This window comes from Solanum dulcamara, chromosome 4, assembly GCF_947179165.1.
Source record: "Solanum dulcamara chromosome 4, daSolDulc1.2, whole genome shotgun sequence".
Lineage (NCBI taxonomy): Eukaryota > Viridiplantae > Streptophyta > Magnoliopsida > Solanales > Solanaceae > Solanum > Solanum dulcamara.
The window spans coordinates 1,602,903-1,630,539 of record NC_077240.1 but is presented as its reverse complement, the minus strand read 5'-3'; the positions used below and the strand labels follow the sequence as shown (position 1 = coordinate 1,630,539).

General features: G+C 33.6%; 6 protein-coding genes across 6 annotated transcripts; 3 read left to right on the top strand and 3 right to left on the bottom strand.

The window, feature by feature from the left end:
* The first annotated feature begins 1,142 nt into the window (after window positions 1–1,142).
* Window positions 1,143–2,788, top strand: LOC129885385 (epsin-3-like). Its single transcript, XM_055959638.1, has 4 exons — window positions 1,143–1,299; window positions 1,446–1,568; window positions 1,680–1,841; window positions 2,040–2,788. Exons 1-4 carry the CDS (start codon window positions 1,193–1,195, stop codon window positions 2,494–2,496), a joined length of 849 nt encoding a protein of 282 aa, XP_055815613.1. The 5' UTR covers window positions 1,143–1,192; the 3' UTR covers window positions 2,497–2,788.
* On the bottom strand, window positions 2,775–4,808 carry LOC129885384 (amidophosphoribosyltransferase, chloroplastic-like). Its single transcript, XM_055959637.1, has one exon. It carries the CDS (start codon window positions 4,689–4,691, stop codon window positions 2,949–2,951), a length of 1,743 nt encoding a protein of 580 aa, XP_055815612.1. The 5' UTR covers window positions 4,692–4,808; the 3' UTR covers window positions 2,775–2,948.
* A 2,528-nt stretch (window positions 4,809–7,336) lies between these two features.
* LOC129885383 (peptidyl-prolyl cis-trans isomerase Pin1-like) lies at window positions 7,337–11,502 on the bottom strand. Its single transcript, XM_055959636.1, has 2 exons — window positions 11,142–11,502; window positions 7,337–7,700 (listed from the first exon to the last, which is right to left on the bottom strand). Exons 1-2 carry the CDS (start codon window positions 11,371–11,373, stop codon window positions 7,576–7,578), a joined length of 357 nt encoding a protein of 118 aa, XP_055815611.1. The 5' UTR covers window positions 11,374–11,502; the 3' UTR covers window positions 7,337–7,575.
* Window positions 11,503–14,938: 3,436 nt separating this feature from the next.
* LOC129885382 (uncharacterized) lies at window positions 14,939–17,425 on the top strand. The gene is made up of 3 exons (XM_055959635.1): window positions 14,939–15,078; window positions 15,262–15,327; window positions 17,123–17,425. Exons 1-3 carry the CDS (start codon window positions 15,031–15,033, stop codon window positions 17,168–17,170), a joined length of 162 nt encoding a protein of 53 aa, XP_055815610.1. The 5' UTR covers window positions 14,939–15,030; the 3' UTR covers window positions 17,171–17,425.
* A 370-nt stretch (window positions 17,426–17,795) lies between these two features.
* Window positions 17,796–23,103, bottom strand: LOC129885381 (probable ribosome-binding factor A, chloroplastic). Its single transcript, XM_055959634.1, has 4 exons — window positions 22,650–23,103; window positions 19,595–19,768; window positions 18,580–18,794; window positions 17,796–18,113 (listed from the first exon to the last, which is right to left on the bottom strand). The coding sequence occupies exons 1-3, from the start codon at window positions 23,001–23,003 to the stop codon at window positions 18,642–18,644; spliced, it is 681 nt and encodes a 226-aa protein (XP_055815609.1). The 5' UTR covers window positions 23,004–23,103; the 3' UTR covers window positions 17,796–18,113; window positions 18,580–18,641.
* A 1,862-nt stretch (window positions 23,104–24,965) lies between these two features.
* On the top strand, window positions 24,966–25,936 carry LOC129884463 (auxin-induced protein 6B-like). The gene has a single exon (XM_055958760.1). It carries the CDS (start codon window positions 25,159–25,161, stop codon window positions 25,612–25,614), a length of 456 nt encoding a protein of 151 aa, XP_055814735.1. The 5' UTR covers window positions 24,966–25,158; the 3' UTR covers window positions 25,615–25,936.
* The last annotated feature ends 1,701 nt before the right edge of the window (window positions 25,937–27,637 follow it).

Sequence of the window (27,637 nt, the reverse complement as noted above, 5' to 3'; positions counted from 1 at the left end):
CCATTTGTTAATTAATTACCCCGAAAAAAGACATTACAATTAAGATATAATAGTTAAAGTTTCAACATCTAAACAGTTATTTTTTGTACTAAAACTAGTTTATTAATTATTTTTTGTATTATAATAATATGTATGAATTATATATATAACTATATACTTCGGTATGATATTCAATATTTAGGTAAATTTTTTTATAATTGAATATTGCAGTGAATATCAAAAAAAATTAAAATGTTATAATACCGAAACCTCAATATGAAAAAAAAACAATTTTGTTATCTAGCATACCATGCTCATGTAATTCTTCACCTGTATTACTACTATTATTTTTACTATTCTTGTTGTTAATTAGTATTTTTCTTTACTTTTATATTTATCGAATCTATTTTTGAAAACATTTTCTTTGAAACGATGGTCTATCGATACATGGAATACACTAGGCATGTTGGTGCTGGTGATAATAACACGTAGGGTTCTATTTGTATTCATGTTTACTCATAAAACATTGGGATCATTTGGTAGCGTATATAAAAATAATATTAGATAGGGTGTAATAGTAATGTTGGAACTATTTGGTATTCACTGTTTGGTTTGGTATGTTAAAAGTCAGTTCTATCTTTACCCATTCTTATCCATGTATTAATAGCCCATATATTATTAATATCGTGATTTGCTATGTTTTAGTCATACACCCTATAATACTGAATAGAGTGATAATCAATAGGTCTTTTAAGCCAAGGCACATATGTTGGCAACGGATTCCATTTTGAGAGAGTTGAAAAAACACTATATCCTTAGAAACTGAGATATACCATAAGGCGAATAACTTGATTTGAAGTCTCACTAACAATTCCTTGAACTAAAAAAAAAGGTAATCTTTCTCGATAAAGTCGATTGATTAGGGTAAAATTGTACTCCTAAGGCTTACATTTTGACACAGTTCAAAAAAATTTAACTTCATCAAGAAGGCAAAAAAGAAAGTTGAGAATGACTAGAGCTGATTCAACCTTGTAACTTTATTTGTGGCTTCTCACTACAAAGAAAGAAAAATGCACAAATCCACTTTATAGAGTAGTTGCATTTCCATCTCATGTAGATTTCAATAAAACAGTCAAATTCAAGAATTCCTTGCAACTACATTTTAGTTGATTATCCACATAACAAAAAATTGTATTACTTAGAACAGAGGGAGATGGATTCCCCTCTGTTACATGAATTGAAAAGGCAGGCTTCCTTCTTCCTCAAAGAGAAAATCAAGACTGCTCGACTTGCTCTTACAGATGTTACTCCTACTCAACTGTAACTTCTCTTTTATCTTTTCCACTACTCAAAAAATAGGAATTAGCGACAGATAAAATTTGTAGCTAATTCTAGTTTCTTTTAGTTCGTAGCATCGTTTCTTATTATGAATGACATATCTTTATTGATGAGAAATTTGATTGAAGGCTGGCTGAAGAAGCTACGACTGGAGATTTGATTGCACCAAACATGAAAACCATGAGGCTAATATCGCGTGCAGCTTTTGAAGTTGATGATTATTGGAGGATCGTTGATATTCTGCATAACAGGTTTTTTATTTCTTTTCAATTTTGCATTGCTAAGTGATCCATATTATTTTTACTTTCCTTGATTTGGGATTTTTGGTTTGCTATGTGTTTTTTGTTCTTAATCGAAAAAAGGTTGTCGAAATTTGATAGAAGAAATTGGCGACCATGTTATAAGGCTCTGATGTTATTGGAATATCTGTTAACTCATGGACCAGAAAGTATTGCAGAGGAGTTTCAAAGTGATGAAGATGTCATCAGACACATGGGAAGTTTTCAATATGATGATGAAAAAGGGTTGGTAATTTATACTTTCATCATAGTTGCTTTCTGCAGAATCATTTTCATTTGGTGATGGTCGTTTGTACACATCTCTTTGTTTCTCATGCCTTTAGTGAGTTAGAGACAGAGTTTCGAAAAGATCAAATCTTTGATGATTCCATTATCTATGATTGAATTGAATTTTGGCATGCTGTTCGTTTTCCATTAAAACAGGTTTAATTGGGGATCAAGTGTTAGAAACATGTCAGAGAGGGTGATAAAGCTACTTGAAGACAGGAGTTTCCTGAAAGAGGAGAAACAGAGAGCACGAAAAGTGACAGTTGGAATAAAAGGATTCGGGAGTTTCTGCACTCGTTCTGTTTCAGGCGAAGAAAGCATGGAAGACGCCATTTCCGAGAGATACCTGAGAAGCAATTCTGACTTTACTGATTGCCAGAACAAGGAGAACCAAATCATGGGCTCAGACAATGGGTTCTCTTGCGAGCAAAAGTTGGGAAGAAGTTGGGATATGGAAAGTGTTATAGATGATCCAACAAGTGATGCCATGGAATGGGATCAACATCCATTCTGTGATATTAGAGATAATCATAGCCAAGCTTCCTTGCTTTCCATATCCGGATTAAGTAGCAAAGGAATATCGCTATTGGGGGAGAAGAAAAAGAAGTTATAAGATAGGAAGTTCTATTTGATAGAAGTTGCCAAGTCTGTGTTTGAGTGGAGGTGCTTAGGTGTATTCAAAGTCTATTATGTCCTTGTGCAGTTAACATATGCATTTTTGCATCATGTCCGCAGCTCAAACAAGTGACCTCATGATCACGTGGAGACAACTTCACCCGTTACCCAAAGCTTCATTTCATGTTAGGTACTTGAATATTTTGCCTAGTTGTTAAGATCCATTTATGGTAATTTCTTCTGTGAACAATAAGGATACATTTGGCAAATCAAATATCATGGTTCAATAATTAACCATTGTGATTAGTTGATAATCTGATGTAACATCCCAAATAGAAGTACAGAAGCACGACTTGCAGGAGGGGAAAAAAGGAAACTTAAAAAAGCATTGAATTTTCTATAGTTAAAGCAAGAAAAATCCAAAGCAAAAACTAAAGCAACATGTAAAATTTAGCTGGTTCTAACTTCATTCAAGATGGTCTTCTTCTGAACTCTACTACTTCCTGGTAGCCAACCACCATCAATGGAGTCCATATCCCCACTTAATCCATCATCCATGAAGTCCCCAATTCTTTTAACTTTGCCTGTTGGCTCGACGGGATAGTTGCCTGAAAAGCAAGCATAGCAAAAGCTTTTAGAATCACTGCCTAACAACTTATTCAAGCTCTCAATTGGGAGAAAGGCTAGCGAATCTGATCCAATGTACTCCCTAATCTCCTCCACACTCATCCTATTCGATATCAACTCCTCCGAACTAGGAGTGTCCACTCCATAATAACAAGAAGCTATAATCGGAGGGCTTGCAATCCTCATATGAACCTCTTTTGCCCCTGCCTCCTTTAACAGCCTCACAATCTTGGACGAGGTTGTCCCTCTAACGATTGAATCATCCACAACCACAACTCTTTTCCCCTCCAACACTGCCTTAACTGGCGAGAGCTTAAGTTTCACTCCGAAATCCCTAATTTTCTGCGATGGCTCGATGAATGTCCTACCAACATAGTGTGACCTTATCAAACCTTGTTGAAATGGAACCCCTGCTTTAGCAGCATAACCAAGTGCTGCCACAACACCTGAATCAGGAACAGCTATCACAACATCACACTCCACGGGGGCTTCAGTAGCCAGAATCTCCCCAAAAGCACGCCTAGACTCGTAGACGGACCTTCCAAACACCACTGAATTAGGCAGGGCAAAGTAAATATGCTCAAAGATACAAGATTTAGGCTCAGGATGAGGCATCAAACAAATAGATTGAACCCCTTCTTTATCCACCACAACTACCTCACCAGGAAGAACCTCCCTTTCATAAGTAGCCTCAATCAAATCCAAAGCACACGTCTCAGATGCGAAAACAACAGCACCATTACTTCTCCTACCCATAACCAATGGCCTAAACCCATAAGGATCCCTAACAGCAACCAACTTATCCTCAGTAGCAAACACCATAGAATAAGCACCTTCAATCTTTTCGCAAGCCTCAACAATCCTCAAAAGAAAAGGCCTTGCCTTTGATATAGCAATAAGGTGAAGAACCACCTCGGTATCAGAACTAGTATTAAAAATTGACCCATTCTCCTCAAGTTCACCACGAAGTTGTTTGTAATTCACTAAATTCCCATTGTGGGCAACACCAACTGACCCAAATCTATAACTAGCAACAAAAGGTTGAACATTTTTTAACATAGAAGCACCAGCAGTAGAATACCTTACATGACCAATAGCCAAATCGCCAGGGAGCTGGTCAAGTTTCGATTCGCTAAACACATCAGAGACCAACCCAACACCTGTAATCGACTTGAGAACGTTATCGTTAACGCAAACAATGCCGGCGCCTTCTTGGCCACGGTGTTGAAGAGCGTGAAGGGCTAAATAGCAAAGACGAGAAGCTTCAGAGTCACCGTAAATACCCACAACGCCGCACTCTTCACGGGGTTTGTCGTCATCATCGAAATAGGAATCGAAAGAAGGGTCCGGATTGGATTTACAGGAAGAAACGACGTCGGTTAATGGATTCTTGGAATTGGCAGTGATGAGAGTTCTGTGATGGTGGTGGTAGGGTTTTGGGAGGGTTTTAGCGGCAAAAGATAAGAGCTTTTGGGATGGAGAGCAAAAGGGTTTGTCGAGGGTCGTCGAAAGATTATACTTGTTGGTGACGCCGGCGGCAGAGGCGGTGGAGACGGCGGCGGCCATGGATGGTGAGGAAGAGAAGACAGGGTAAAAAAGGAAGTGAGAGAGGGCTATGTGAATAGCCAAAGAAGGCGGTTTAGGTTTTGGTCCTTTTATTAGTTCTTGTGGGGTGAATATCACGTGTGGATCTCTCACCTCAAAATTTAATTCGTTAATATTTTTAGGGAAAAGGGTCAAGATTACAATAAAGAGTAAATTAATTCTTTATAAAATTATATGTATTTAAAAATTTATAATTATAAATATTTATTTATGAAAGAAATATTAAAATGTAATTTATTAATGAAGTGCATTAGGATGTGTTGATAATTTGGTATTTTGTTTGTAAATTATTGTTTGCATAAAATAATATATAGATTTCCTCTTAACTTATATATGTATTAATTATTTTAAATTATCAACTAAATATAATATTAATTTTATATATAAATAATTTATTTTCTATAATCTATTAAACGCCGTATAAATTATACAAAAATTAATAAATGAATAGCTTTCTTGTTACCAAATGATCCCTAAATTAACTAATACTAATAATTATTTTACTATTAATTAAAGGGCAAATTGACCCGTAATAAGCTTTCGGCGACCTTTTTCGCCCAAACTAGCAATTTTTAGATTCTCGAGATGGCTTTTGCTTAAAGTATAGTAGTCAAAAATATATATTTTTTGTTTATTCATTTGGGCAGCCCGGTGCACTTAAGCTCCCGTTATACGCAGGGTCCGAGGAAGGGCCCGATCAAATTTCATCAAATCAATTTTTAAAATATATTTTTTAATAATACATTTATTAATTAAATTTATAAAATTAACGTGGGATAAATAAAAAAGGAATAAAAAGAGTATAATGGATGATTTTTGCCCATGGTTTCTACAAGTGTCCCGCAAATTGGGTTGATATTTTCCTCATAAAAGGGGCGTCAATGATCCAAAATTAATTTCCCAAACCTTTGTCCTGAAAGTACGTTTGTGATATTCTTTCCTTTTTATCTCAATTAAATTTATTTCACTCGATGATCTAAGTAGGAATTTTCTCTTTCTTTCCCCTATGCTTTCCTTTCCTTCATTGAATTAATTAAGAAAATGCACATGCACTCACTTCTATAGTGTAGAATCAGTATCTTTTATTACAACAACAAATATACTCTTTATCCTTTGCTAGAAATGGCCAAATCTTATACTCAAGTGATGCAAAGTTAAATTAACAGACAAAATTCTAACTCCAAAATTATGTCCATATTTGAAATTCTTCAATAAAAATTTTAACGCTTGAACTATTTTTAGAAGTTTTTGGAAAAATATCTTTTTCCTTCTATATTTGTGATAGTAAAATATAATTGAATTAGGAAGAAAAGGTGTGGGAAAGGAACTTTTTGGTGGAGACTTGATTTGCTCTTTCTGGTTAAGATTAACATGTTTTGATTCCTTATTGATGTGAAATTAGATACTATAAAGTAATGTTTATGGCCACAGAAAGAGCTACTCCAGTAAACTTGATTCCATTTGTTTTTTTTTTTAATCAACTTCTATCTTTGTAGAGACATATAATCCATGTTTACAAGAAAACAAGCCATAAACATTGACTTGTCTTTTTCTAGCTCCAGTACTTTTGAATTCCCAAAAGTCGAGTATTACTTTGGTTGACTTGAATATATCAAAGTTACTTTTAAAAAAAAATAAAAAAAAGAATAGGCATGACAATTGACAAGTTTTGAGAGTATTTATCACATATCCTTCTCATAATACAGTCATTGTACATGATGCATATTAGAATGCTTCTCTATCCTTGAAAAGGTTTATGAAATTAAAGCAGAAAGAGAGAGGACATACATGGGTCGGGGTGGAGGAGGGAATAAACTTACGATCAGGTAAAGGACTTTACTCATAGCCGATGTTTATGCTAAACTACATAATATTATTTTGTGGTTAGGTAGTAAATTAAAGCAGCGGTACGTAAGTGTGTGGTGAGCTTTATCATTTATGCACAATAGATATGAGCTTTATTATACTTGGTTTGTTGTTGTATTCATTAGTGTGGTGTTCAAAATCATAAAGCTACATTTGGCGAAAATAACAAAGGAAAAATCACTCTCAAAATTTGACAATTTTGGTCAAACTCGCAAGTTGGGATAAGGAGGACTCAGTCCACATTTTTTGTTCAAATAACTTTCAACCAAGGGATAAGAACAGAACAAAAGTATTCAATCAACATTACAAGACGCAATTGCATCAACTTGACAATGAGCACATAAGCACTGAGCACCAATGAAATTGGCTTATAAACATATGGACATGGAAAAAACAATTAAAAAAATATATCCCCGAAGCTGGTCCACAAAGATTCCATTTATTTTTTAAAAAAAGAAAACGGAGCCAAAATTTTCATTTTGAAAGATTTGAAATATAAATAAGTAAACACTATCTACTATATATAAAATAATTTTAACTTATATATGCAATGCAATTTTGCACTGAAGATGATTCGGGCAAAGCTATGCGGTAACTATCACCGGGGCTTAAGCAGATGACAAAAAAGGTCTATATTTTACTCCCTTGCAGGAATTCTAACCTTGGTTTACAAGATCGTAAAAGATTCCTCATCTAGAAGACCTTGTCACAAAACCTTTGCAATTTCGTAGAGATTGCAATCAGTCAAACGGTAATTGAATTTAGAGGGTGCCACAAGTTGAGAAACTCTCAACACATGGATAAAAACGTCTATAAACATCAGGCATCTGGAGTTGTATTTGACTGATAATACAATCAAAATTTATAAGTTTGTTGCTGCAACGTGGGAAGGGTAGTCTTTGAAACACCAAAATAAAAAGAAAAGAAACGTTACAACTTGCAATTGCTCTTGAATCTTTAGATACTTTGTCCACCAATGTTAACCGGTTCTCAGAATTATGTGAGCACCACTGTCAGTATCGATGATGTCACTGATCTCACCAACCTCCAGTGCAAAAGTTGCAACTTCAAAAGGTTTCTGCATCTGCCCTCGACTGAATGGACCTGCAAATGAAATGAACTTATAAGCATTCGCCAGTTCACCTTTGAGGATGCTAGAAATGACACCAAAATGCCATTAAGCAAGATGAAAAGCTCTACTAGAGAACCCTTTGCAGAGTCGATATATTACTACAATTGGAAATTTCCTTCTTCAGTTGAATACAGTAAAGATAACGCCCCACACCTCTTTCATCAGAAAAAAATAGAGAACCCTAACGCCCCACCTTTGTGAATGCCAGAAATGACACCAACGCTTAGGCTTTTAGCCCTTCAGCAGAGATAGAGACTTGGTAGATGTTTGCAGAAACAGGCATACAAGAAAAAGACAAATAAAGTGAAGGGTAAGGAGTAGTGCTTCTACATTAGTTATTTTCTCTTTTTTAGATTGGTAAAAGAAAAAATGCTTCAATATTAGGTTTACGATGTGGTGCAGCACTAAACAATTGCAAAGTGCAGCCATTTGTATGGTAAGAAACTATAAAGCCTGACAATTCGAGAGCAAGCACAGAAGATTGACATCAATATCCAGTATAACCCTTTAAATAAAAGACAGTTTCTGACCAGAAGCATACATTGAATGATAAATTTAGACATCAAAAGCTTTAGAAGAATCATAGCACAAAACATTGAGATAGCTGATCAAGTATAAAATATTGCAAGACAATACTCATCTACCAAATATAAACATGCTATGATATTAAATAAAATAGCAACTAGTGAAGATATTTTGAAAGTAAATCTTAGTAATTGTAGCCAAACAACATTATTTGAGTGCCAAACACAAAAAATAAGAATGCAGACGTTAGATCATTGACCAACCACTCCAGTAAAACCAACAGAGCTCAAAAAACGGCAATTATATGGAGCTATAGAAAATTTAGTCACATTGGACTCAGCTCAAGTGATAGAAACTCATAAAACCAACATCAACGATACAGAAAATGATCTGGCTTAATCCATTGAACATTCACATTTGAATATCAGAAATTTTATTAGAATTGGAGCAACAGAACAATAATGCAAGTTACTTGAAACCAATACTAAACATTACTTCTTCATACTTTCTTCTGAAACAAGCTTATAGGATATACTCCCTCTGTCACATTTTATGTGGCACTCTTTGACTTGGCACGGTGTTTAAGGAAAAAAAGAAAGAATTTTGAAACTTGTGGTCTAAAACAATCCTTAGATATTTGTGTGACTGAGATTCATTTCATTAAGGGTAAAAAGGAAATTTTAAAGTTAAATTGTTTCTAATTATAGAAGGTAACATTCTTTTTGAAATGGACTAAAAAGGAAATGGTGTCACATAAAATGGGGCAGAGGGAGCATTATTTTCCTAATGTTATTACACTCTTTACTGTGATAACTAACAACTCAATCTGCTATCAAGAAACAGAGAACTATAGGAATGTGCAGAAAAGGTTTGAACAAGATTGAGTAGGTTTAGGCACCACTTTTGCTTAACAGTGAATAATTTTGATAACCCAGTTTTAGTAAAACTGATTTACTAGTTTTGCCAGGTGAGAGGGGGTTGCATCTTCAGGTTGTAGCCACTGTTAAGCAGTGTCAACAACACCAAGGGAAAAAAGAGAACAAGAAAAAAGAAGTTGATTAGTGTCAAATCTGGTGCAGCACCTGTCCATATTCCTAATCTATGACAAATAACAAGCATAAGTGCCATGCTGCTGAAGGCTTATTATTTTATCCAGACATGTAGGGGATAAGCAAAGATCCGTCTGCTTCGGTCACTGATTATTACCAAATGACCTCAGGCTGCAAGAAAATCTTTTTCAAGGTAGATAAGTCTTGATAATTTATCAACTTTCACCTAAAAAGCAATTCTTTAGTGAATTTTCGCAGGACCAGAAACTAGTACTTCCATCCTAATTACAAATAACTAAATGAAGAAACAAAAGACTAGTGCTTTGGTGAACTCATTTATCGGCAATAAATGATTAGCAGCTTTCTTTTCGAAACTTGCTTACAGTCCACTCCAGAAAAGATGCTATACAACCAGGGGCGGACCTACACGGAGCTCTCCGGGTGCTCGAGCACCCATTAGCCTCGTATCGAACTATGTATATTTATACAGAAATTAAGTAAAAGTGTATAAATATTATTAGCAAGCACCCATGGACTATATTGTTTAATTGGCGTGGTGGTTGAATATGGGTGCTCAAGGTCATTGATTGCTTTTTGTGTCAGAGTTCGATTCCATCTCAAGACATTATTTTTAGTTTAAAAATTAATTCCTCTCTTGCTTATTTATTCTAATTAGACTTTCTTTTATTTTTTGTCTCCCAATGCAGATTGTTGTTTTTTTCTTTCACTAGTTGCTCTTTTCTTAACTTTTCCTAAATAAAATTTTATAAAGACAAAGTTCATTTATTTTTATCCAAGATAATTTTTATTGTAATTTTTTTATTGATGTTTTTTTGTTTTACTATTGTGCTTAAATATGATTGTCTTTTTTATGACAAGTGTTAAAAGTTTTCACTTATATTTATGATTGGTAGCTAAGCAATGGCGAAGCCACATATACTTGGGTGTCGACCGACAATCATTCATCAGAAAATTATATTGCGTAGTTAGGTAGAAATATTTTTTTTATGTAAATATATATATATATATTGACACTTCTTGGCTTCTACGCGATTTTACTTCTTTATATTTTAACATCATTTAGTCAAAATTCTGAATGACGTGAAAGGACAAACCAATTGGAAAATGCACAAAAGAGGTGGGAGGGGAGATTGCATGTGCAGTTCAAGCAATATGTATAGACATGTTCACTTGATAAATGCAGCAAGAACATGGTGGAACATCAATTTAATTTAAACCAATTCAACAACTGAACTTCAAATTTCCCAAGTATTCACAACTCTTTTGTCATGTGAAGTTGTCTCCAAATAGTGACAAATATAAGCTTATTCAATAACTAGCGTCCAGTTTCCTAAACTTTAATACTTACTTTCTCTAGATCTTTCCTGGTGTCTGTATAAACTTTTTTTGAAGTAACTAAATTGAATAGCAACTCAAATGAGTTAGGAACAAGCTAATATTCAAGACACTTTGCTTTCAGGCAGATCAAAATCGAAGCTAATTACTAGTTAAACCCTATCAAACCCCAGCATAATCATCTTTCAATAATCGATATATCACTCAATTAGATCTCAATTAGTTAGGATTATCTACATGCATCCTATTTACCGTACTACTCTATTCAACTCCATCTGATTCCTAATCCTAACTTGTAATTGAAAGCAAATTAGCCTTATTCTACAACCAGAAAGTCCTTTAAATCTCAGATCTTATCCCTACAAAAGCCGTACAAATCTCGAACCAAAATTAAAACGACTTATAACAAAAACACTGGCCTAATTAATATAAGCAGAAGAGTCGTTGAAAACAATACACTGCAGTAGTAGATGGAGGAAGTACCGAGATCGCCACCGCGTTTGGCGGAGCTGCAATCAGAGAAGCGAGAAGCAACATCTTCGAACTTAGACTTGCCGGAGATGATGTCATCGCGAAAGGATTTGAGCTGGGAAACGGCGGCGTCTCTGGTGGTGTTAGAGATGATGCGACCTTCTGGATCTTTCCATGATGATTTGCGCCTAGATCCTTCGTGTTTGATGAGTATGTGGGATGCCCTCACTTGATTCGACGCCATTTCTTTCAGCTTCCTTTCTCCTACACTCTATCGCCGCCGGTACCACGACTCAGTAGTGGAGTGGGTGAGAGTGAATCTAATACTCGTTGATTCGTGTTTTGCAAGTCATCGTTTGATTTTTAATTAACGGAAAAGGTCAAAATTGTTCATAAATTATATAAATTATGCGAAATCAAAAATATACTTGCTGTTATTTCAAAAAAAAAAATCCCTCATATCATTATTTTACATTTGAGAGTAATATATTTTAGAAAAAATTAAACATTATATATTTTCTATCTTTAACACATATTTTAATTAATTAAATATTAATTATATTGAGTTGTATATCATACAAACTAAAATTAGAATTCACTCATAACTGAGGACTAAATATGCTATTATCTTTTTAAAATTATTTTATGATTAAGTAGACAATGGAGAACTATTAGATGAATTACTATTCTTTCTCAAATTTGAATTTAATTATTATCAAGAACTATTTTACTATAATAGAAGTGTGAGAAAATGGTATCCACATGTGTGCTTCATTGTAATTAGAATGACATTTTCCTTCTACCTTTCATCGTCTAGAATTGTGTTCTTATCCACGTGTCTTTATCCAAACTCGCAACAAATATTTTTTCACACTTTAGAAGTTCAGATAAAGGTTTATTTTATCTTTTCTTCTTCTGGGCTTCTTTTACTTTCTCACCTCAGCCATTATATCTAGGGCTGGACATAAAATATCGAAAACCAAATTATCGAATTAAATCAATTATTTTGGTATTTTATTATTCAATAATTTGGTAATTTAGTTCGATATTCGATACTGAAAATAAAATTTGATATTTCAGTTTCGGTATTTGATATTTCGATATTCGGAAAATATCGAATACCAATTTTATTTTTTTTATTTTTTATTTTATTAATACAAAAAACTGGGAAAAAAAAAAGAAAAATTACCAAAAAGAGAAGAGTTTAGTAAGAGGAAACTATCCTATTTTTTTATTTTTCTTACCATTTTCATTTCAACTTTCACACGTTTACAACATGCTATATGCACACTTTCAAACACATACATTATGGATAACTGCTAAAGTTTAAATTCATGTACATGTAAAAATTATAAATTCTAATTTTAAATTTATGTAATTGGTTAAGAATTCTAATTTCATTTTGCATGATTCACCACGTTAGTTATCTACATAAACTGTTTGGTAGTTACATTGAAAACGAAAGATTTCAACTCTTTCATATCTTTGCAGGAACTAATTAATAATTAGTGCAGTGATGTAGAGTTTTTGGATAATTCAAAGAAAAATATATGTATAAAAATTATGTGTGATATATTAGAGATTTTTGTTCTCACTCTTTTTCATTATTTTTATTACATGATAATATTTTTTTTATTTTGTATCTATTCATAAATTATTTTCTCTTTATTTACGATGTATCATTTCTCCTCCGTAGAATGTGGCTTCAGAGCAATTTCGATTTCGATATTCGGTAAGTTAAAATGCATATATTACTTAATTATGGTGTAGTAATAAAAATGTAAGTTAAGATATGTATTCTTTAGGTTAATGTAAATATTAAATGCGGATAAATTTTTATTGTACATTAACTATTAAAAAATATGGTATTACCGAATACCGTATTGAACCGAAGTTTGATTTACCGATTACCGAATTACCGAATCGAAGTTTGAAAATTTAATATTTAATATATATTTTGAATTACCGATTATCAAATTATCGAATTCAAACTTTAAAAATATCGAATCAAATAACGAACGTCCGCCCTAATTGTATCTTTCTACTACAATACAAGTGTGAGATAAAAAATGGTATTCTACATGTGTGCTTTATTGTAATTCCAATGAAAATAATGGCTTTTTTGGCATTTGATTTCTACCTTTCATCGTCTAGAATTTTGTTCTTATCCACGTGTCTTTATTCAAAGGAATCTTTTTCCAAATATTTTTTTACACCATCAGTTCAACTAAAAGTTTTTTATTTTTTTAATCTCTTCTTCTTCTAGGCTCCTTTTACTTTCTCACCTTGGCTATTGTATCTTTTCAATATAAATTCTTGCAGTACGTGTTCTCATAGAATTTTTAAGACTAATACTTTATATTTCTATTTCTAGATAATAAAATATAATGGCAAAACATATTTCTAGATTTGATTGATTTGTTTTCGATTTTAACTTTATTGGAGTTATTAATATCTATGGACTATAATTTTATTGGAAAATTCAAAATTTTAAGTCTCAAACTAGAAATAATATGTTAAAAGATAAAAATTATGAAAAAGTATTAGAAATATTTATAAATTATATCAAAGTAAATATTTTTAATATATAAAATAAATTAAAAATTTATACTATATAATGTCGGATTGATTTAAATTTTAAATTAACTTTTTTTAATTTGAAATCACCAATCCAATATCAAACTAATTCAAACTGAACCACTAATCAAACTTTTTTCTCAATAAATTGATTCAATTTTCAATTCGATTTTGTTCATGATTATAGTAAAAGGTGAATAAAATAATTGAAATGACAAATTTACTCGCTATCACTCCACAATGGCTTTGATTTCAGTGCTTTCATGTGTCAACTATATACCTTGTCTGGTCTCATTCAAACATTTTATTATATATTGTAAATAAGTATTTATTTCAGTAATTATATATTAATATCTAATACAACAAACTAAATATCAAAAGAAGTAATCGATGCATTATAATTCTTTACTGTTTTTGTTCTAATTTATGTAATTATATATTAATATCTAATACAATAAACTAAATATCAAAAGAAGTAATCGATGCATTAAAATTCTTTACTGTTTTTATTTTAATTTATGTGATATATATTTTTTTTAATCAGTCTTGAAAATAATAATTCATTTTTATATTTAATAATAATTTAATATTAAAATATCTATTTTACCTTTAATAAGATAATTTATATAATCATATAAATATATCTATAATTTATTTTAGACTACAAATTTCAATAATTTACTTTCTGTTTTTAAAACTGTATCAAGTCAAACTCACGAACATAGCTAGTTATAGAGCCCGTTTGGATTGACTTAAAAAAGTAACTTTTATGTATGAAGTGTTTTTAGAATTTTGAAGTGCTGAAAGTTATTTTTATAAATAAGCAGTTGAGTATTTGGATAAAAGTGCTTAAATAAAAAAAATGATGTGAATTTTAGGGTTAAAAGAATAAAAAGGATAGTTTGGGAATTTAGTTAAAATATAAGGGATATAAAAGTAATTTCTATGGTCAAAGAAAATGACTTTAAGCACTTAGAAAAAAAAAGTTAGGAATTCTAACTTTTCATTTTTGACTGATTTAAGAACTTTATGGCTTAAAATTAGCATTAGCCAAACACATTCAAAAGCTAAAAAGGGCTTTAAATTGATTTTCAAACGGGCTCATAGATTTGTAGTAAGTAATCATGAACTACAATTAATAAAACAAATAAGGCTTTGATTTCATGAGAAGGGTAAAAAGGGAAATATACATTAGGAGGGCGAACAGCAGATTACAGCTCACACCATATAACCCAACCATCATTGTTGGTAGAGTTAAGGGTTTGTGAATTTCTAATTTTAGGGCTTTAAAGAGATCTTGAAGCTCTCTACTTGCAAGTCAACAATGGCGCCTCTTCCTGGACCTTACTCTGGAACCAGCACCCTTGCTCTGGTAAACCTATTTTACTTCTTTCTTCTATACTTCGATGTCATGTACCATAAATCGTCGGTTTTGAAATGCTTTGCATTTGTCTTAATGATCAAATTGTTGAGAGTATTACAGTGAAATGGATCTGAATAGAGTGGAACTGAATTAGATTGATTGATTGATTAATTGTTTGTTTGTTTGGGGCAGGTTGCTCGTACCTCAGCATTTACATTTGGACTTGTCTATGGCAGCATGAAGCTCAAGTATCTCAAGGTATTGTTTTTTTTTCTCCCCACTATTTATTGGCTATTTGCTTTATCTTGTACATGTCCCTGTGTGGATTGTTTCATTTGCTATGTTTGTTCAACGTTTTTAAACTGTAATTTTCTGCTTTTGCAGTCAATTTTTAGATGTCAGCTTGAACTCTCTTGAAATTAGCAGATTTTTGCTAGCTGAACTATTGTAAAAGCAAAATTCAGCTTACATAAGAGCGCCTTCATAGGTGGTGGATCTATTTGATAACCAGCTCAATGTGCAAAGCATAAATATTATTCAATGAGGTGACTAGAAAGACAGGATAGATTACTGCATGTCTAACTAAGTAGCAATATGGAACATAACTTTATTTCTTCAAGAGTACCTGATAGACTCCCCAAAAGATGAATTTGAATTCTAAAGCAGAAAGGAGATACATTAATTTTTTATGTTCTCATACCCTGTATGATGATGTGACAAACTGAAATATAGGTTCAAATTCAGTCTTATGCTTTAATGTGGTAGATAAGTAGAGCAGTTTGTTGGTTTAGGATGTTAGTTTCTTTATATAAAAGAATGACTAAAGTGCAAACTTGTTTGCACCCCACTGGTACTTCTCCAAGTATCGTAGATCCTGTTTTATCTATTTATCTAGTCTGTCACCTTATCTAAAAAAAAGAAGTTTCACTGGAAATGATCTGTATGAGTTGTCTAATTTAGATCCAGGGTACAGTTTGCTCATTCAATGCAACATATTCATCCCCACAACTTTCATCTCTCGTTCAAAAGATGAATTTTGCAGAGATGACTGTGTTGCGTTGGGTGTGTGGCCATATTAGGAGTGATATTAGAAATGAAGATAACTGAGATAAAGTGGGAGTGACCTTGGTGGAGGATAAGATGCGGGAAACAAAGTTGAGATGATTTGGACGTGTGAAGAGGAGATGTATGGCTACGTTAGTGCGGAGGTGTGAAAGGTTGACTATAGATAGTTTCAAGAGAGGCAGAGGTAGGCCGAAGAAGTATTGGAGGATGTGATTAAATAGGACGTGGTGTAGTTTTAGCTTTTAGAGGACGTGGTCTTAAATAGGAAGTTGTGGAGGACACGAATTAGGATGGGAGGTTAGTAGGTAATAGAACATTGTCTCACTTCGATTATCGCATATTTTGTTGTAGTTATGTTTCTCTTTTAGAATGTTTTGAAATTCTCTCTGTAGTATTTTGCCACGATTTCTTCACATATTTTTTTTCCTTTTCTTGTTCTTTGAGTCGAGGGTCTATCGGAAACCACCTCTCTACCTCCGCAAAGGCGAACACGAATACTAAAAAGCGGTTCATGGGGACCCCAAAAAAAGGGGATAGAGAGCGCGGAACCACCTCTCTACCTCCTAAAGTAGAGATAAGGTCAGCACACTCTACCCTTTACAGACCCCACTTGTGGAATTACACTAGTAGGTTGGTGATGGTGGTGCAATTTGATCATTGGGATGGACCTTCTTCAAGGTATATGAGCACCCCGAAATCCTTCATCCATCCACATTGAGAGTCGGGATGTGTTTGGAATTTTTTCCCTGTCACGTGTTTCCTCTTTGAAATTCACGTGTATAGTATTAAGAAGACTTGTACCTCAAATTTGTGCAGTGCTCTTATTATTTCCCCTTGTTAGTTGGTTTGCGAATCCCCCTCTACCAACTGCACATATTTGGTTTTCTTTCAACCAAAGAATTCCACATTGTTTTAGTACGAGTTAATATGTCTTTGTGATTCCACATAGACTATCTCTATAACCTCCTTTCCATCTTATTTATTTCAGGCTAAGGCCAAGTCTCACCAGAAAGCTGAAGCTAAGGCACATCACTGAAAGAGTGCAATATGCTGCATTTGCTGTCTGATAAAAATAATATTGACAATCACATTATATCAATTTTCATTCTGGCCTGTTGCTTAGGGCCATCATTTTCGACTTGTAACTGTTCAATTTTTGTGTTCAAGAGTTCTTAAATATTTTTATGGTTCAATGAGTATAATGGTGGTCCAATGTTGAAGACTACATTGGACTAACAGAGGAAAAGTTGTCCATTGATCTGCTAACATAATAATCTTCTTGTTACATCAACTCATCTAGGATGAATATATGCTGACTTGAAGACCTGTGTTTTAAGGTTTTTTTTTTCCTGACGGGTAAAATAATGAATGGACATATCATAATTCTTTTCTTCTTTTTTTTTTTCTTTAATAATGTAATGGTTTTCGGCCACCACTATAATCTATCATGGAAAAAGCATTAGCTGTATATACTATCACTACACATTAGCAATACATCTTAGAAACATAATATTCAACACAAAAGGATATGCAGATGTAAGTTTTGCCTATGAAGGAATCTTTAATTAATCGATCTTCGTAACTTGTAACAGCAAGAATCTGTTACCCAGGTCCTTCCAATTTTTTTTGTAGTAAGGTAAAGTTTAGGTACTTCCAAGGAATAAATTGTCAAGAACAAGCATTCACACAAATATTTCTGGTATAATTACTATCGATATAGGCTACCCATTTCTTTCAATTTCTTACCAGAAACAGACGATACCAGCTAATCAACTCACATAAGTTGAAATGGAGAGGCAAAGCCAAACTCGTGCATGAAAGGACAAGTAATACTCTTCAACTAATTCATTCATCAGACATGAATTACACATGAAACAAGAGAATAAACTAGCCAGACAGTTCTGAACGGGGTTCAATAAGATTTCCACAATTTGGGAATTGCACAAATGTTCTTTGCATGCTGAGAAAACACCTTAACCCTGTAAAAGGAAGAGCAGTCATTAGGTTCTTTTAAAATCGTATGTAGCAATAAGCTCACTCAACGCAGCGCAATGGAGATGAATACAACAACAACAACAACGACCCAGTGGAATCCCACAACGTGGGGTCTGGGGAGGGTAAAGTGTACGCAGACCTGACTCCTACCAAGGTAGGACGGCTGTTTCCGAAAGACAATTTCTGGAGATGAATGAATGTGGATAATTTCTGGAGAAGTGATGTTTAATGTTCTACCAATGTTTACTTCTTGTTCTTATAAAGATTGTGTAAGCTACTCTTTATGAGTGTTAGCCTATGGAAAGGGTTGATCAACTACTAACATGAGCTGAAAAACAACATTGCTCTTCACTGACAATAAAAAGGCAAAAATTGTGTAGTCTAAGCAACACTGGAACCAGGGTTGTGCTCACTTTTAAATGTACTGAACTTTATAAACATGTGACTTACCATTATGCAACACTTCTTTTGTCTAGTCCAGAGTCAGTGTAGTTTAGAGCGCACTAGAAAAGCTATTTCACATAAATAATGCCTTCATCATCAGGGTCGTCACCTTCCCAGTCCCCATCATCATCGCTTTGATCAGATGATCCATCATTGGCAGCTCCTGATGGTGAATTCTTATTTTCATTCTCATCCTTAATCCTGTCCAATATAGCAAGTACCTGCAAGAATTGGTTCAACCTTAAGCATGACCTAAAGTACTTTCAGGGACTGTAAAGTAGTAATCTGCCAGAAAAAAAGCACAGCAATCATACAGTTGTAATCTAGTTCAGATTCAGTATTCATGCTAGCAAAGAAGACAGCCTTATAGTTCGAAAAGCCATATAAGTCAACAGCCTTATTGTGCGAAAAGCCATATAAGCCATTTTTTTCTTGTATAGAGAGTAATGTTGATCAAATTGCAAATGCAAGAAACAGTTTGAGCTGTGGATCATTTGAAAGATGAGTGAAAAGTAAAAATGGGTGTTGAGGCCAATAACTTACTCATCCTAAATTATGACCAATTCCTTAAAGGTTTTGTTGGAAAATATAATCTTTTTTTCCTTTTATTTCCCATGCAAGAGATTAATATGGTAGTTAGTCAAGTTATACTTGCTGCCCAGTGCAAATTTTAAGTCGGAACACAATATGCCAAATGCTCCTAAGCAGTGTTTAACAGGCATCTGATATGTTCAAGATACAAGTCATTTTGGTGTGTTATCAATGAACTTGGCCATCATTTGAGAATGAAAAGGTCAAAGAAAAAGGTTAACCTCATTATTGAGAGAATTGGTTACAAAACAAAATTATGGAAGGAGAATCATAGAAGGCTTAGTAGCCAGGAAACAACAGCACAGCCTTGCAAAAAAGGAAACTCATGACAATGCAAAGACGGTTATAAGCATTGGAGTCATAAATAACAACAAAGATCCCCCCAAAACCAATCAATACTATAATAAGAAGATATATTAGAATTACTCACCCTGCTTCCTCGTTCAAGGGACTCATCTTCAATGAAACGAATTTCAGGAGTCAGTCGCAACTTCATTCGCCTCCCTAGCTCACTCCTTACATATTTTGCTTTTGACTTCAAGCCCGCCAAAGCCACTTCCTTTCCTCTTTCGTCTCCAAATACGGAGACATAGACCTTTACAACCTACAGTAGCACAGAATTTTCCTGAGATTCCAAATGGGAATATGACGAATCACAGGAATCATCCTTGAAGATCAAAGAAGAGAAAAGCTTTTCTTTGTTGTCCAGTACTATTTCAATTCTTTGGCCAAATAAATACACAAGGAAATTCTTATAATTTATATATACATCTACAGAGAGAGAGAGAGATTGACGATGATGTCACACATCGTATTGGGCCAGGGTGGATGAAATGGAGGCTCGCTTCCGGTGTGCTATGTGACAAGAAGGTGCCTCCACAACTTAAGGGCAAGTTCTACAAAGTGGTGGTTAGACCGGCTATGTTATACGGGGCGGAGTGTTGGCCAGTTAAGGTATCTCACGTTCAAAAGATGAAAGTTGCTGAAATGAGAATGTTGAGATGGATGTGTGGGCATACCAGGAGTGACAGGATTAGAAATGAGGCTATTCGGGACAAGGTAGGAGTGGCCTCGGTGGAAGACAAAATGCGGGAAATGCGACTAAGATGGTTTGGGCATGTGAAGAGGAGAGACACAGACGCCCCAGTGCGGAGGTGTGAGAGGTTAGACATGGATGGTTTCAGAAGAGGTAGGGGTAGGCCGAAGAAATATTGGGGAGAGGTGATTAGACAGGACATGACGCAGTTACAACTTACCGAGGACATGACCTTAGATAGGAGGGTGTGGAGGACCCACATTAGGGTAGAAGGCTAGTGCATAGTCTCGTTATTCTTCCTTATTAGTAGGCGTATTAGCGCACTATAATTCCCGGTGGTCTGATGTCTATTATTGTTTATTACTTTCATTACTTTCTGTACTTTGAATGCTCTATCTTATCTGGCTTGCTTTCGTTACTTCCTATTCCTTATCGCTTTGAACTTCTTATTCTTATCTGACTTCCTTTTTGATTTTACTGAGCCGAGGGTCTTTCGAAAACAACCGTCCTACCTTGGTAGGAGTCAGGTCTGCGTACACTCTACCCTCCCCGGACCCCACGTTGTGGGATTGCACTGGGTCGTTGTTGTTGTTGTATCTACAGAGAGAGAGAGCCTGCACATGCACACACAAACAACCCATATGCAGTAGTAAGATGGTGACAGCTAGATAGTAACAGTGAATATGAAGTTGATTTCTTAACAATGGAAAATCTCTCTCTCTCTCCCACCTAGAATTTTCCACATCATATTCCTATTTCTGATTGCCAACAGCAGACATCACTTTACATAGTCACATACATTAGAGGCACATATGACAACTTTATCCTGAGAAAGATAAAATTTGAGATTGGGATCTTCTTGTCAGTTGCTAGAGAATGGTGATAGGGGTTTGATCACTTCCTTGGCCACTCATACCCTCAAATTCAAACCGAGTAAATTCTACCCTAGGGGGAAAGTAACCATGGCCTTGTCCTGCTAATGAATTACATACATATCTTATTCAATATCTGATGTTTACTTGTTTCTTTACACTCACATCTAGTTTTCAAGCCATAAGACCATCCTAAACTTCTTATAGTGTGTAGTCTGTTTAAAGAAATATCCTTCAGCCTAATCAAATTTCAAAGTTATTGGACAAACTCTATGTTAAACCAGGATTTCTGAAGAAGTCACTCACCTTCAGCAACTGAAAGTTTTAGAGGTATAGTTGAAAAAGCATTTAATATGTCAACAATTCATCCATGTCAATGCAGATATCAGGATCAGTCGCGGGAGACTACCCAACTAAGTATCAGTGTAACATTATATAGAGAAGGAGGCTGAACATTGGAATGCTTCTGTCTAAAAAAGAGGGGGAAAGAAATAAAGAAGGGGGATGATCGTCTATGTTCCAATCTCTATAAAGCGCAAATATGCTCTTTGCTTTAGGGACTTTATATGGTCAAAACTGCACACCAATTTTGCTCCTGCGTGTTTGATTAGAATGAACTCATTGAGATAAGCTTTTTCAAAACAGCCAGATGCTATATATGCACTCTTATTTTTCAGTAGTTATGGTCATAGCTGATTAAGCAACCATCAGAATACTCGATTTTACATTCAGAGTCAAAAAGGGGAAAAAACAATGGAGCAGTGAGGCAGAATGTAGTGAGGTAGCTGCATAACAAAGCATATCAAAGACTGGCAAAATAGATCTCTATAACGGAGATAATAATCGCCACTATGTCAAGTACCTAAAACCATATAAACAGATCATTCATCTCTCTGATCCTTCCTTGCCTGGTACATTGGGAAAAATAACTATCAGATAGCTGTAATCGACTACTTCAGTTTCTTATGTAATTCAGAAGGAACTAAATTAAGGAACAGATTTACAATAATAACATAAGAGCAGGTGGAACATTTAAACCTGCTGCAAGGATTAAGCTCAGAGCAACAAAATTTTATGCATAGAGTTCAGGATCTGATTAAGACTATAACTTCCACAGAGAGCCAAGATATCGACTCAGTTCAGAGAAAAACATACGCTGCTCTAAGTTTGTCACTAACTCAACAACATTTTTAACAAGAAAAAGAACACTTATCACAAGTTCCCTCCAATGAAAACCTGTCATATGCACTTTTGGTCCTCCTTATTTCGTAGTCCATTTTATTTACCAACAACTCCGGTTATGTAAGCTTAGCAAAACATAGCCAGTCTCAAACCTTATAAAAAGGAAAAGATAATAACTTTTTCGCGAGTTTGTGATCTCAACTATCAATTGTTCCCCTTTTTCATTATTGACCATTGACTCAAAAAGAAATGTGGTGATAATAGATTGATGGCCAGTTTAATAACAGTGCAATTGCTGGGATAGTGATACTAACATTACAAGATTTCGCAAGGAAGCTCGAGTAACTCGAGCCAAAATTAAGCTAAAACTAACACGAACTCAGAAGAAGAGGAACCTGCAAATCGGTTGAAACTTCAACATCGCTGATAGTGGTAAGCGAAGAAAGGTATCTATCCGCACCGAGAGCAGCTTCAGGAAGAACAGCGTACTGTAACACCTTATCCGTAAGTAACATATCGGAAAGCTCTCTTCTTATCTGTTTAGCCACCATTTTAACTCGTCGAGGATTCGCCATACATCTAATGAACCTATGCTTTACACTCCTGCTGTTAGTTACCAGCTCCCGCGAGTCAAATTGCTGGAAATTGAGATGCTTCGCCGGCGAGAAACTCATTGTTGCCGGAAAAAGACATTGTGTGGACGACGGGAGAGAACGTAAACGTGGAATTTGGATTACGAGGTGCTGCATTACAGAGCTCTTCGGGTAATCGGGTTGTAGAGACGACCCAGCTGAGAGGAACCGACCTGTTTATTTAGAATATCCGTTTGTGTAAGGGTGTTTCTGGAATTAAGCGCGATAATTTTCTTATAATCTTATCTTGGTACTGAAAATGGGTGCATTTACCGGGTTTTTGCCCCTTCTCGAATCGGGTTTAGGAAAGTCAGGGAGGGAATTATAATTGCGATGAATCGAAGTCTTATCAATAAGTTAATTAGTCAGGATTAGCTATTCTACTATCTCAAAATACTCATTAATTTCTACCTTTAAAAAAAATTTAAACGACATTAATTTTAATGAATACTTTAAAATATTTTTAAAATTATTTTAACGTAAAAAACATTTTTAATTTATGCCTCGCATGTTAGGCTCAAGGTCATCTTGTGCACATATTAATACTTTGTATTTTAATTTACATTTGAGCATTGATTATAATTATTATTTTTTGATGTGTAGTTATATAATGATAAATTTGTTGTTTAGAGAAGAATTATGTAAAATATTGTCAAAAAGATTTAGTAGATTGATCGATCATAATTAAAATAAATTTGACAACTCAAACTTCAAGTGAGTTGATTTTTCAATCTACATGATATTTGTTCATATAGAAGAACTAGTCTATGGAGAAAGAACCCAACGATGCCAAAAGGTTGAACTTTTGAAACAAAATTTTTATTCGTAACTATGATATTTTCTGTATATCGTATTATCATCACGTTGTCATGCTTGAATTCTTTACGTGGATTTCATAGTCTTTGGGCCGTGTTACCAACTCAGTGGCCATTTGTTAAGAGTCCACTAAATTGGATTGGGCCACAGATGGATCCTTATACAGTTTTATTAACTTTTTTAAAAAAATTTCCTTTATCTAATGGGAGAGGTGATGAATCTGTGAGAAAAAAAAAAGATTACATAAATCACAATATTTTTTTCTCTTTTTTTCCTTCAGTTTGATGAGGTGAGTGATGAGAAAAAATATGTCTGCCTTAAATGGGAATTAATTAGTTAATTATCTTAATAATTACATGTGGTTAGATGCAAGGGCCCAGAAAATATTCCCCATATCTTTACCACTTTTAATTTATAGTGTAAGATTATAGGAATAGAAAGATCTTAGGCGGACAAGAAATCTTCTAATAATTTGGTTCTATAACTGATTTATTTTTTTAAAAAAAGAAAATTATGGGATGTACGGTGAAATTAGTTGTATTAAATTTATGTTTATTTGTTTAGTTAATCTGTTTATTATTCGTATCAAATCTGGAAATTTGATTTTCGTTATATTCTATAAGGGATCTATTCTCTCTCATGGATAAATCTAAAACTAACATTGACATTTCAAAATATTTTATTCAAACAAGTTAATTGAAGGGATCAACATTTCTAAAAATGCAAACACATAATAAATGAATATAGATTTCAAAATATATGAAGAAAATATATGCAAAATAGAGAGAGTACTATTTTGATTAAAAGATCTTAGAATATAAATGTATTAAAAGTTAAACTATCATTTAATACCAAATATTTGCACTGTTTATAAGTGTTTAACTTTTTTACTTGTGATAAAAATACTTATTAAAAATTTAATTTATGTTTAAATGAGCTCCAAACACAATTAAATCAATTCTTTTTTTTCTTGTTATATAAGTATTGTTTTCGATACCAATTAATTCATACCGGATAAACGCCTATTGAAAAGGTAACTATTAACGCGCAAGAGTTTTACCATTTCAAAGATCCGAAGAATCACATTTATCTTATCTTATCTCTCAACGATTTTAAAGAAATTAAAACTTAATTTATTAAAAGAGACAAAATTAGAAAGAATAAAAATTCAGAAAACAAAATCCACACAAAGATTCATATGAGAGGCGCGTTAGTTAGTTGTAATATAGGAATCACTTTTTCTCTGCCCACCACATGGGAGTTATAACATCTGTATATATCCTCAACTATTAAGGACAATCCCGTCTTTTCATTCATTAGGTCTATATAAGATACACTCTTTAAGAACCATTTCTTTATCATTTCATATTTGTTTTTAAAAAAAATAATAAAACTTTACTCAACTCACTCCCTCCCTCATTCTTCTGCATACACAGTTTGTATTTGATTGTTGGAGATGTCGCTTGAGATTGGAAAATTCAATAAGATCCGTTGCATTGTGAGGATCAGTCAGATGCTCCGACAATGGAAGAAAAGAGCTGTTTCTCCTTCATCTAAACGCATAGCTCCTGATGTTCCTTCCGGACATGTAGCGATCTCGGTAGGCAGTAGTTGCCGGAGATTCGTGGTGCGAGCGAAGTATTTAAACCATCCGATTTTCAGAAAGCTACTGATTCAGGCGGAGGAAGAATATGGCTTCTCGAACCATGGAACCTTGGCTATACCTTGCGACGAATTTTTGTTCGAGGAAATCCTTTGGTTCGTCTCTCGATCTGGATCGAGTAACTGCAATCGTTCGTTAAACATTGAAGATTTTCAGAAATCCTGCCATGCAAGGTACAGGAATAGTGTGGAAAATTTTGGTGAATCTCGGGCGTTACTTGGTGGATCTACTGAAAAATCAGTGTGTTAAAAAAACTTGAAAATTTGATTTTTAGGAGTAGGAAATTTATGATTTTGCAAATGGAGATGGCGAAAAAAAATAATCCTTCGAGGACTAATTAAGTCATCCCAAGATGTTTTGCTAACAGACTCCAGATTGTAAAGAGTGTCTGTTATTTTTCTTTTTTAAAACTAGGAGGAGTCAAAATTTAACTAGTCAAATCAATGGAGCTACTAAAATTATCTCTATATTATTCTTTATGATATTTATGTTATACGTATTTTTTTTCTTTGTTCAGAAAAAAGTTGTAAAATTTGATACTTGCGTAATTGATATACTACTCTTCATAAAATGGCATATTTTTATTTTATATATTTTTTTCTTTATGGAAAAGTATGAGATTTGGCTTTTGATTTGATGATATTATTCAATGTAAATGTATCACTTGATGTGATTTGGGCGGTTGGTGGTCCTTACTGTTATTTGTGTTAGTTCACACTCAAAATTCCTCCACGAATCCTACTCGCTGCGCTAAAGGTTATTCATTTATGTTCCTTCTTATATATTCATTTTTTACCAGGATATTTAATTTCTTGATCTTGGAAAATATTTATCTTCTTCTAGGAAGAAGGAGGAATAATAGCAGAACACAAGGTCCAAATTATGGGTTATCTTATCACAACATTGGTGAAGAGTTAATTAACGTATACTAAAGTTAACTTTGTTTGTGTGAATTTCATACTTAGGTTGATAACCAACAAAAGATCACTTATTTGTTATTGTATTTGTTCTACATATTTATTTTTATATACTTAATTATTTTGAATTGACAGTCTATCTGAGGCAATCTCGCTATTTTTAAGATTGAGTATGTTACTAATAATGACAGCTAACATAAGATTAATTAATTTATAGGAATACATAAAAAGTGAATACTGTAAAGTATTAGAAAAAAGTAAAATTTGTGTAACGACGACAAGTCATGGAGTACTTTAGTGAGCTGAATAGTTCAAATAAAATGAGGACATGCTCCAATATGAGGTAATTAAGTAATGGGTGGGAACTTTACCTTCTTGTTTTTTTCATTTGCCAATTTTACACTTTTACTTATCTTCTTACACATGCTGTCATGCACTAATTGATAATGATGTAGTAATAAAAAAAAGCCAAAGTGAAAGGTGTATTGAAAAAGGAGGAATAATTGTACTTTTCATTCCTCGATTATTAGTAAATTCTGATTATATTTTGTATGTTTTTAGTTTCTACAATCCAAGCTCATGTAATCTTGCAAGAATTTATTATATCAATGTATGTTGTATCTTATAGAATGTTTAATCTTTTTTTCTCATATCTATGTAATTAATATTCGCCTAAAATATTATAATATGCTCCACATGCATATTGAGTGACTTTAGAAGTAACTAGTATACAAACAAAATTACTTAAATTAACAAAAATGAACACAATTAACAGAATAATTATCAACATTTCAATCCTTTCACCTCCCCACACCACACTATGTGTAAAGAAGCTTGTTAAAACATAAATTTGTTTGTTTTAGTTATTTTTAAATAGTTAAAGAGAATTTTTTGATCATAATCTTTTTAAATACTTTCTAAGTATTTTAAATATTATTACATATAGTAATTTCTGTAATTCCTAAATAAATAGATTTTGTTTTAAAAAACTAAAGTTTCTATAACCAAATTTACACCAAATATTAATTAGTTTAATTCTTAAATTCTATTAACCAAATTCACAGACAACATTAATTAATTTAGAGGTCGTTTGGTAAAGTGTGTTAGCAAAAATAATGCATGCATTAATTAGGTGTATTAGTAGTACCTTGTTTGGTACACTTTTTAATGCCATGTATAACTAATGATTGCATTAGTTATACACTCTATTGTGTGTTAAGACCTGCATTACTAATACCATGAATTTCTAGGTATTAGTAATGGAAGGAGATTTAATGTTTGCAATATTATGGTTAAAGACTCAATTACCCCTCAAAATCCCTTTTATATCTTTTCCATTATAATTATTGAGGATA

Coding starts and splice junctions, on each gene's coding strand:
- LOC129885385 (XM_055959638.1), top strand. CDS start 1,193: ATGGATTCCCCTCTGTTACATGAATTGAAAAGGCAGGCTTCCTTCTTC. Junction 1,300..1,445: donor GATGTTACTCCTACTCAACT/GTAACTTCTCTT, acceptor ATTTGATTGAAG/GCTGGCTGAAGAAGCTACGA. Junction 1,842..2,039: donor CAATATGATGATGAAAAAGG/GTTGGTAATTTA, acceptor CCATTAAAACAG/GTTTAATTGGGGATCAAGTG.
- LOC129885384 (XM_055959637.1), bottom strand. CDS start 4,691: ATGGCCGCCGCCGTCTCCACCGCCTCTGCCGCCGGCGTCACCAACAAG.
- LOC129885383 (XM_055959636.1), bottom strand. CDS start 11,373: ATGGCGTCGAATCAAGTGAGGGCATCCCACATACTCATCAAACACGAA. Junction 7,701..11,141: donor CAAACGCGGTGGCGATCTCG/GTACTTCCTCCA, acceptor TTTCATTTGCAG/GTCCATTCAGTCGAGGGCAG.
- LOC129885382 (XM_055959635.1), top strand. CDS start 15,031: ATGGCGCCTCTTCCTGGACCTTACTCTGGAACCAGCACCCTTGCTCTG. Junction 15,079..15,261: donor GAACCAGCACCCTTGCTCTG/GTAAACCTATTT, acceptor TGTTTGGGGCAG/GTTGCTCGTACCTCAGCATT. Junction 15,328..17,122: donor TGAAGCTCAAGTATCTCAAG/GTATTGTTTTTT, acceptor TATTTATTTCAG/GCTAAGGCCAAGTCTCACCA.
- LOC129885381 (XM_055959634.1), bottom strand. CDS start 23,003: ATGCAGCACCTCGTAATCCAAATTCCACGTTTACGTTCTCTCCCGTCG. Junction 19,769..22,649: donor AAGTTTCAACCGATTTGCAG/GTTCCTCTTCTT, acceptor GTGCTACTGTAG/GTTGTAAAGGTCTATGTCTC. Junction 18,795..19,594: donor CCCTTGAACGAGGAAGCAGG/GTGAGTAATTCT, acceptor CAATTCTTGCAG/GTACTTGCTATATTGGACAG.
- LOC129884463 (XM_055958760.1), top strand. CDS start 25,159: ATGTCGCTTGAGATTGGAAAATTCAATAAGATCCGTTGCATTGTGAGG.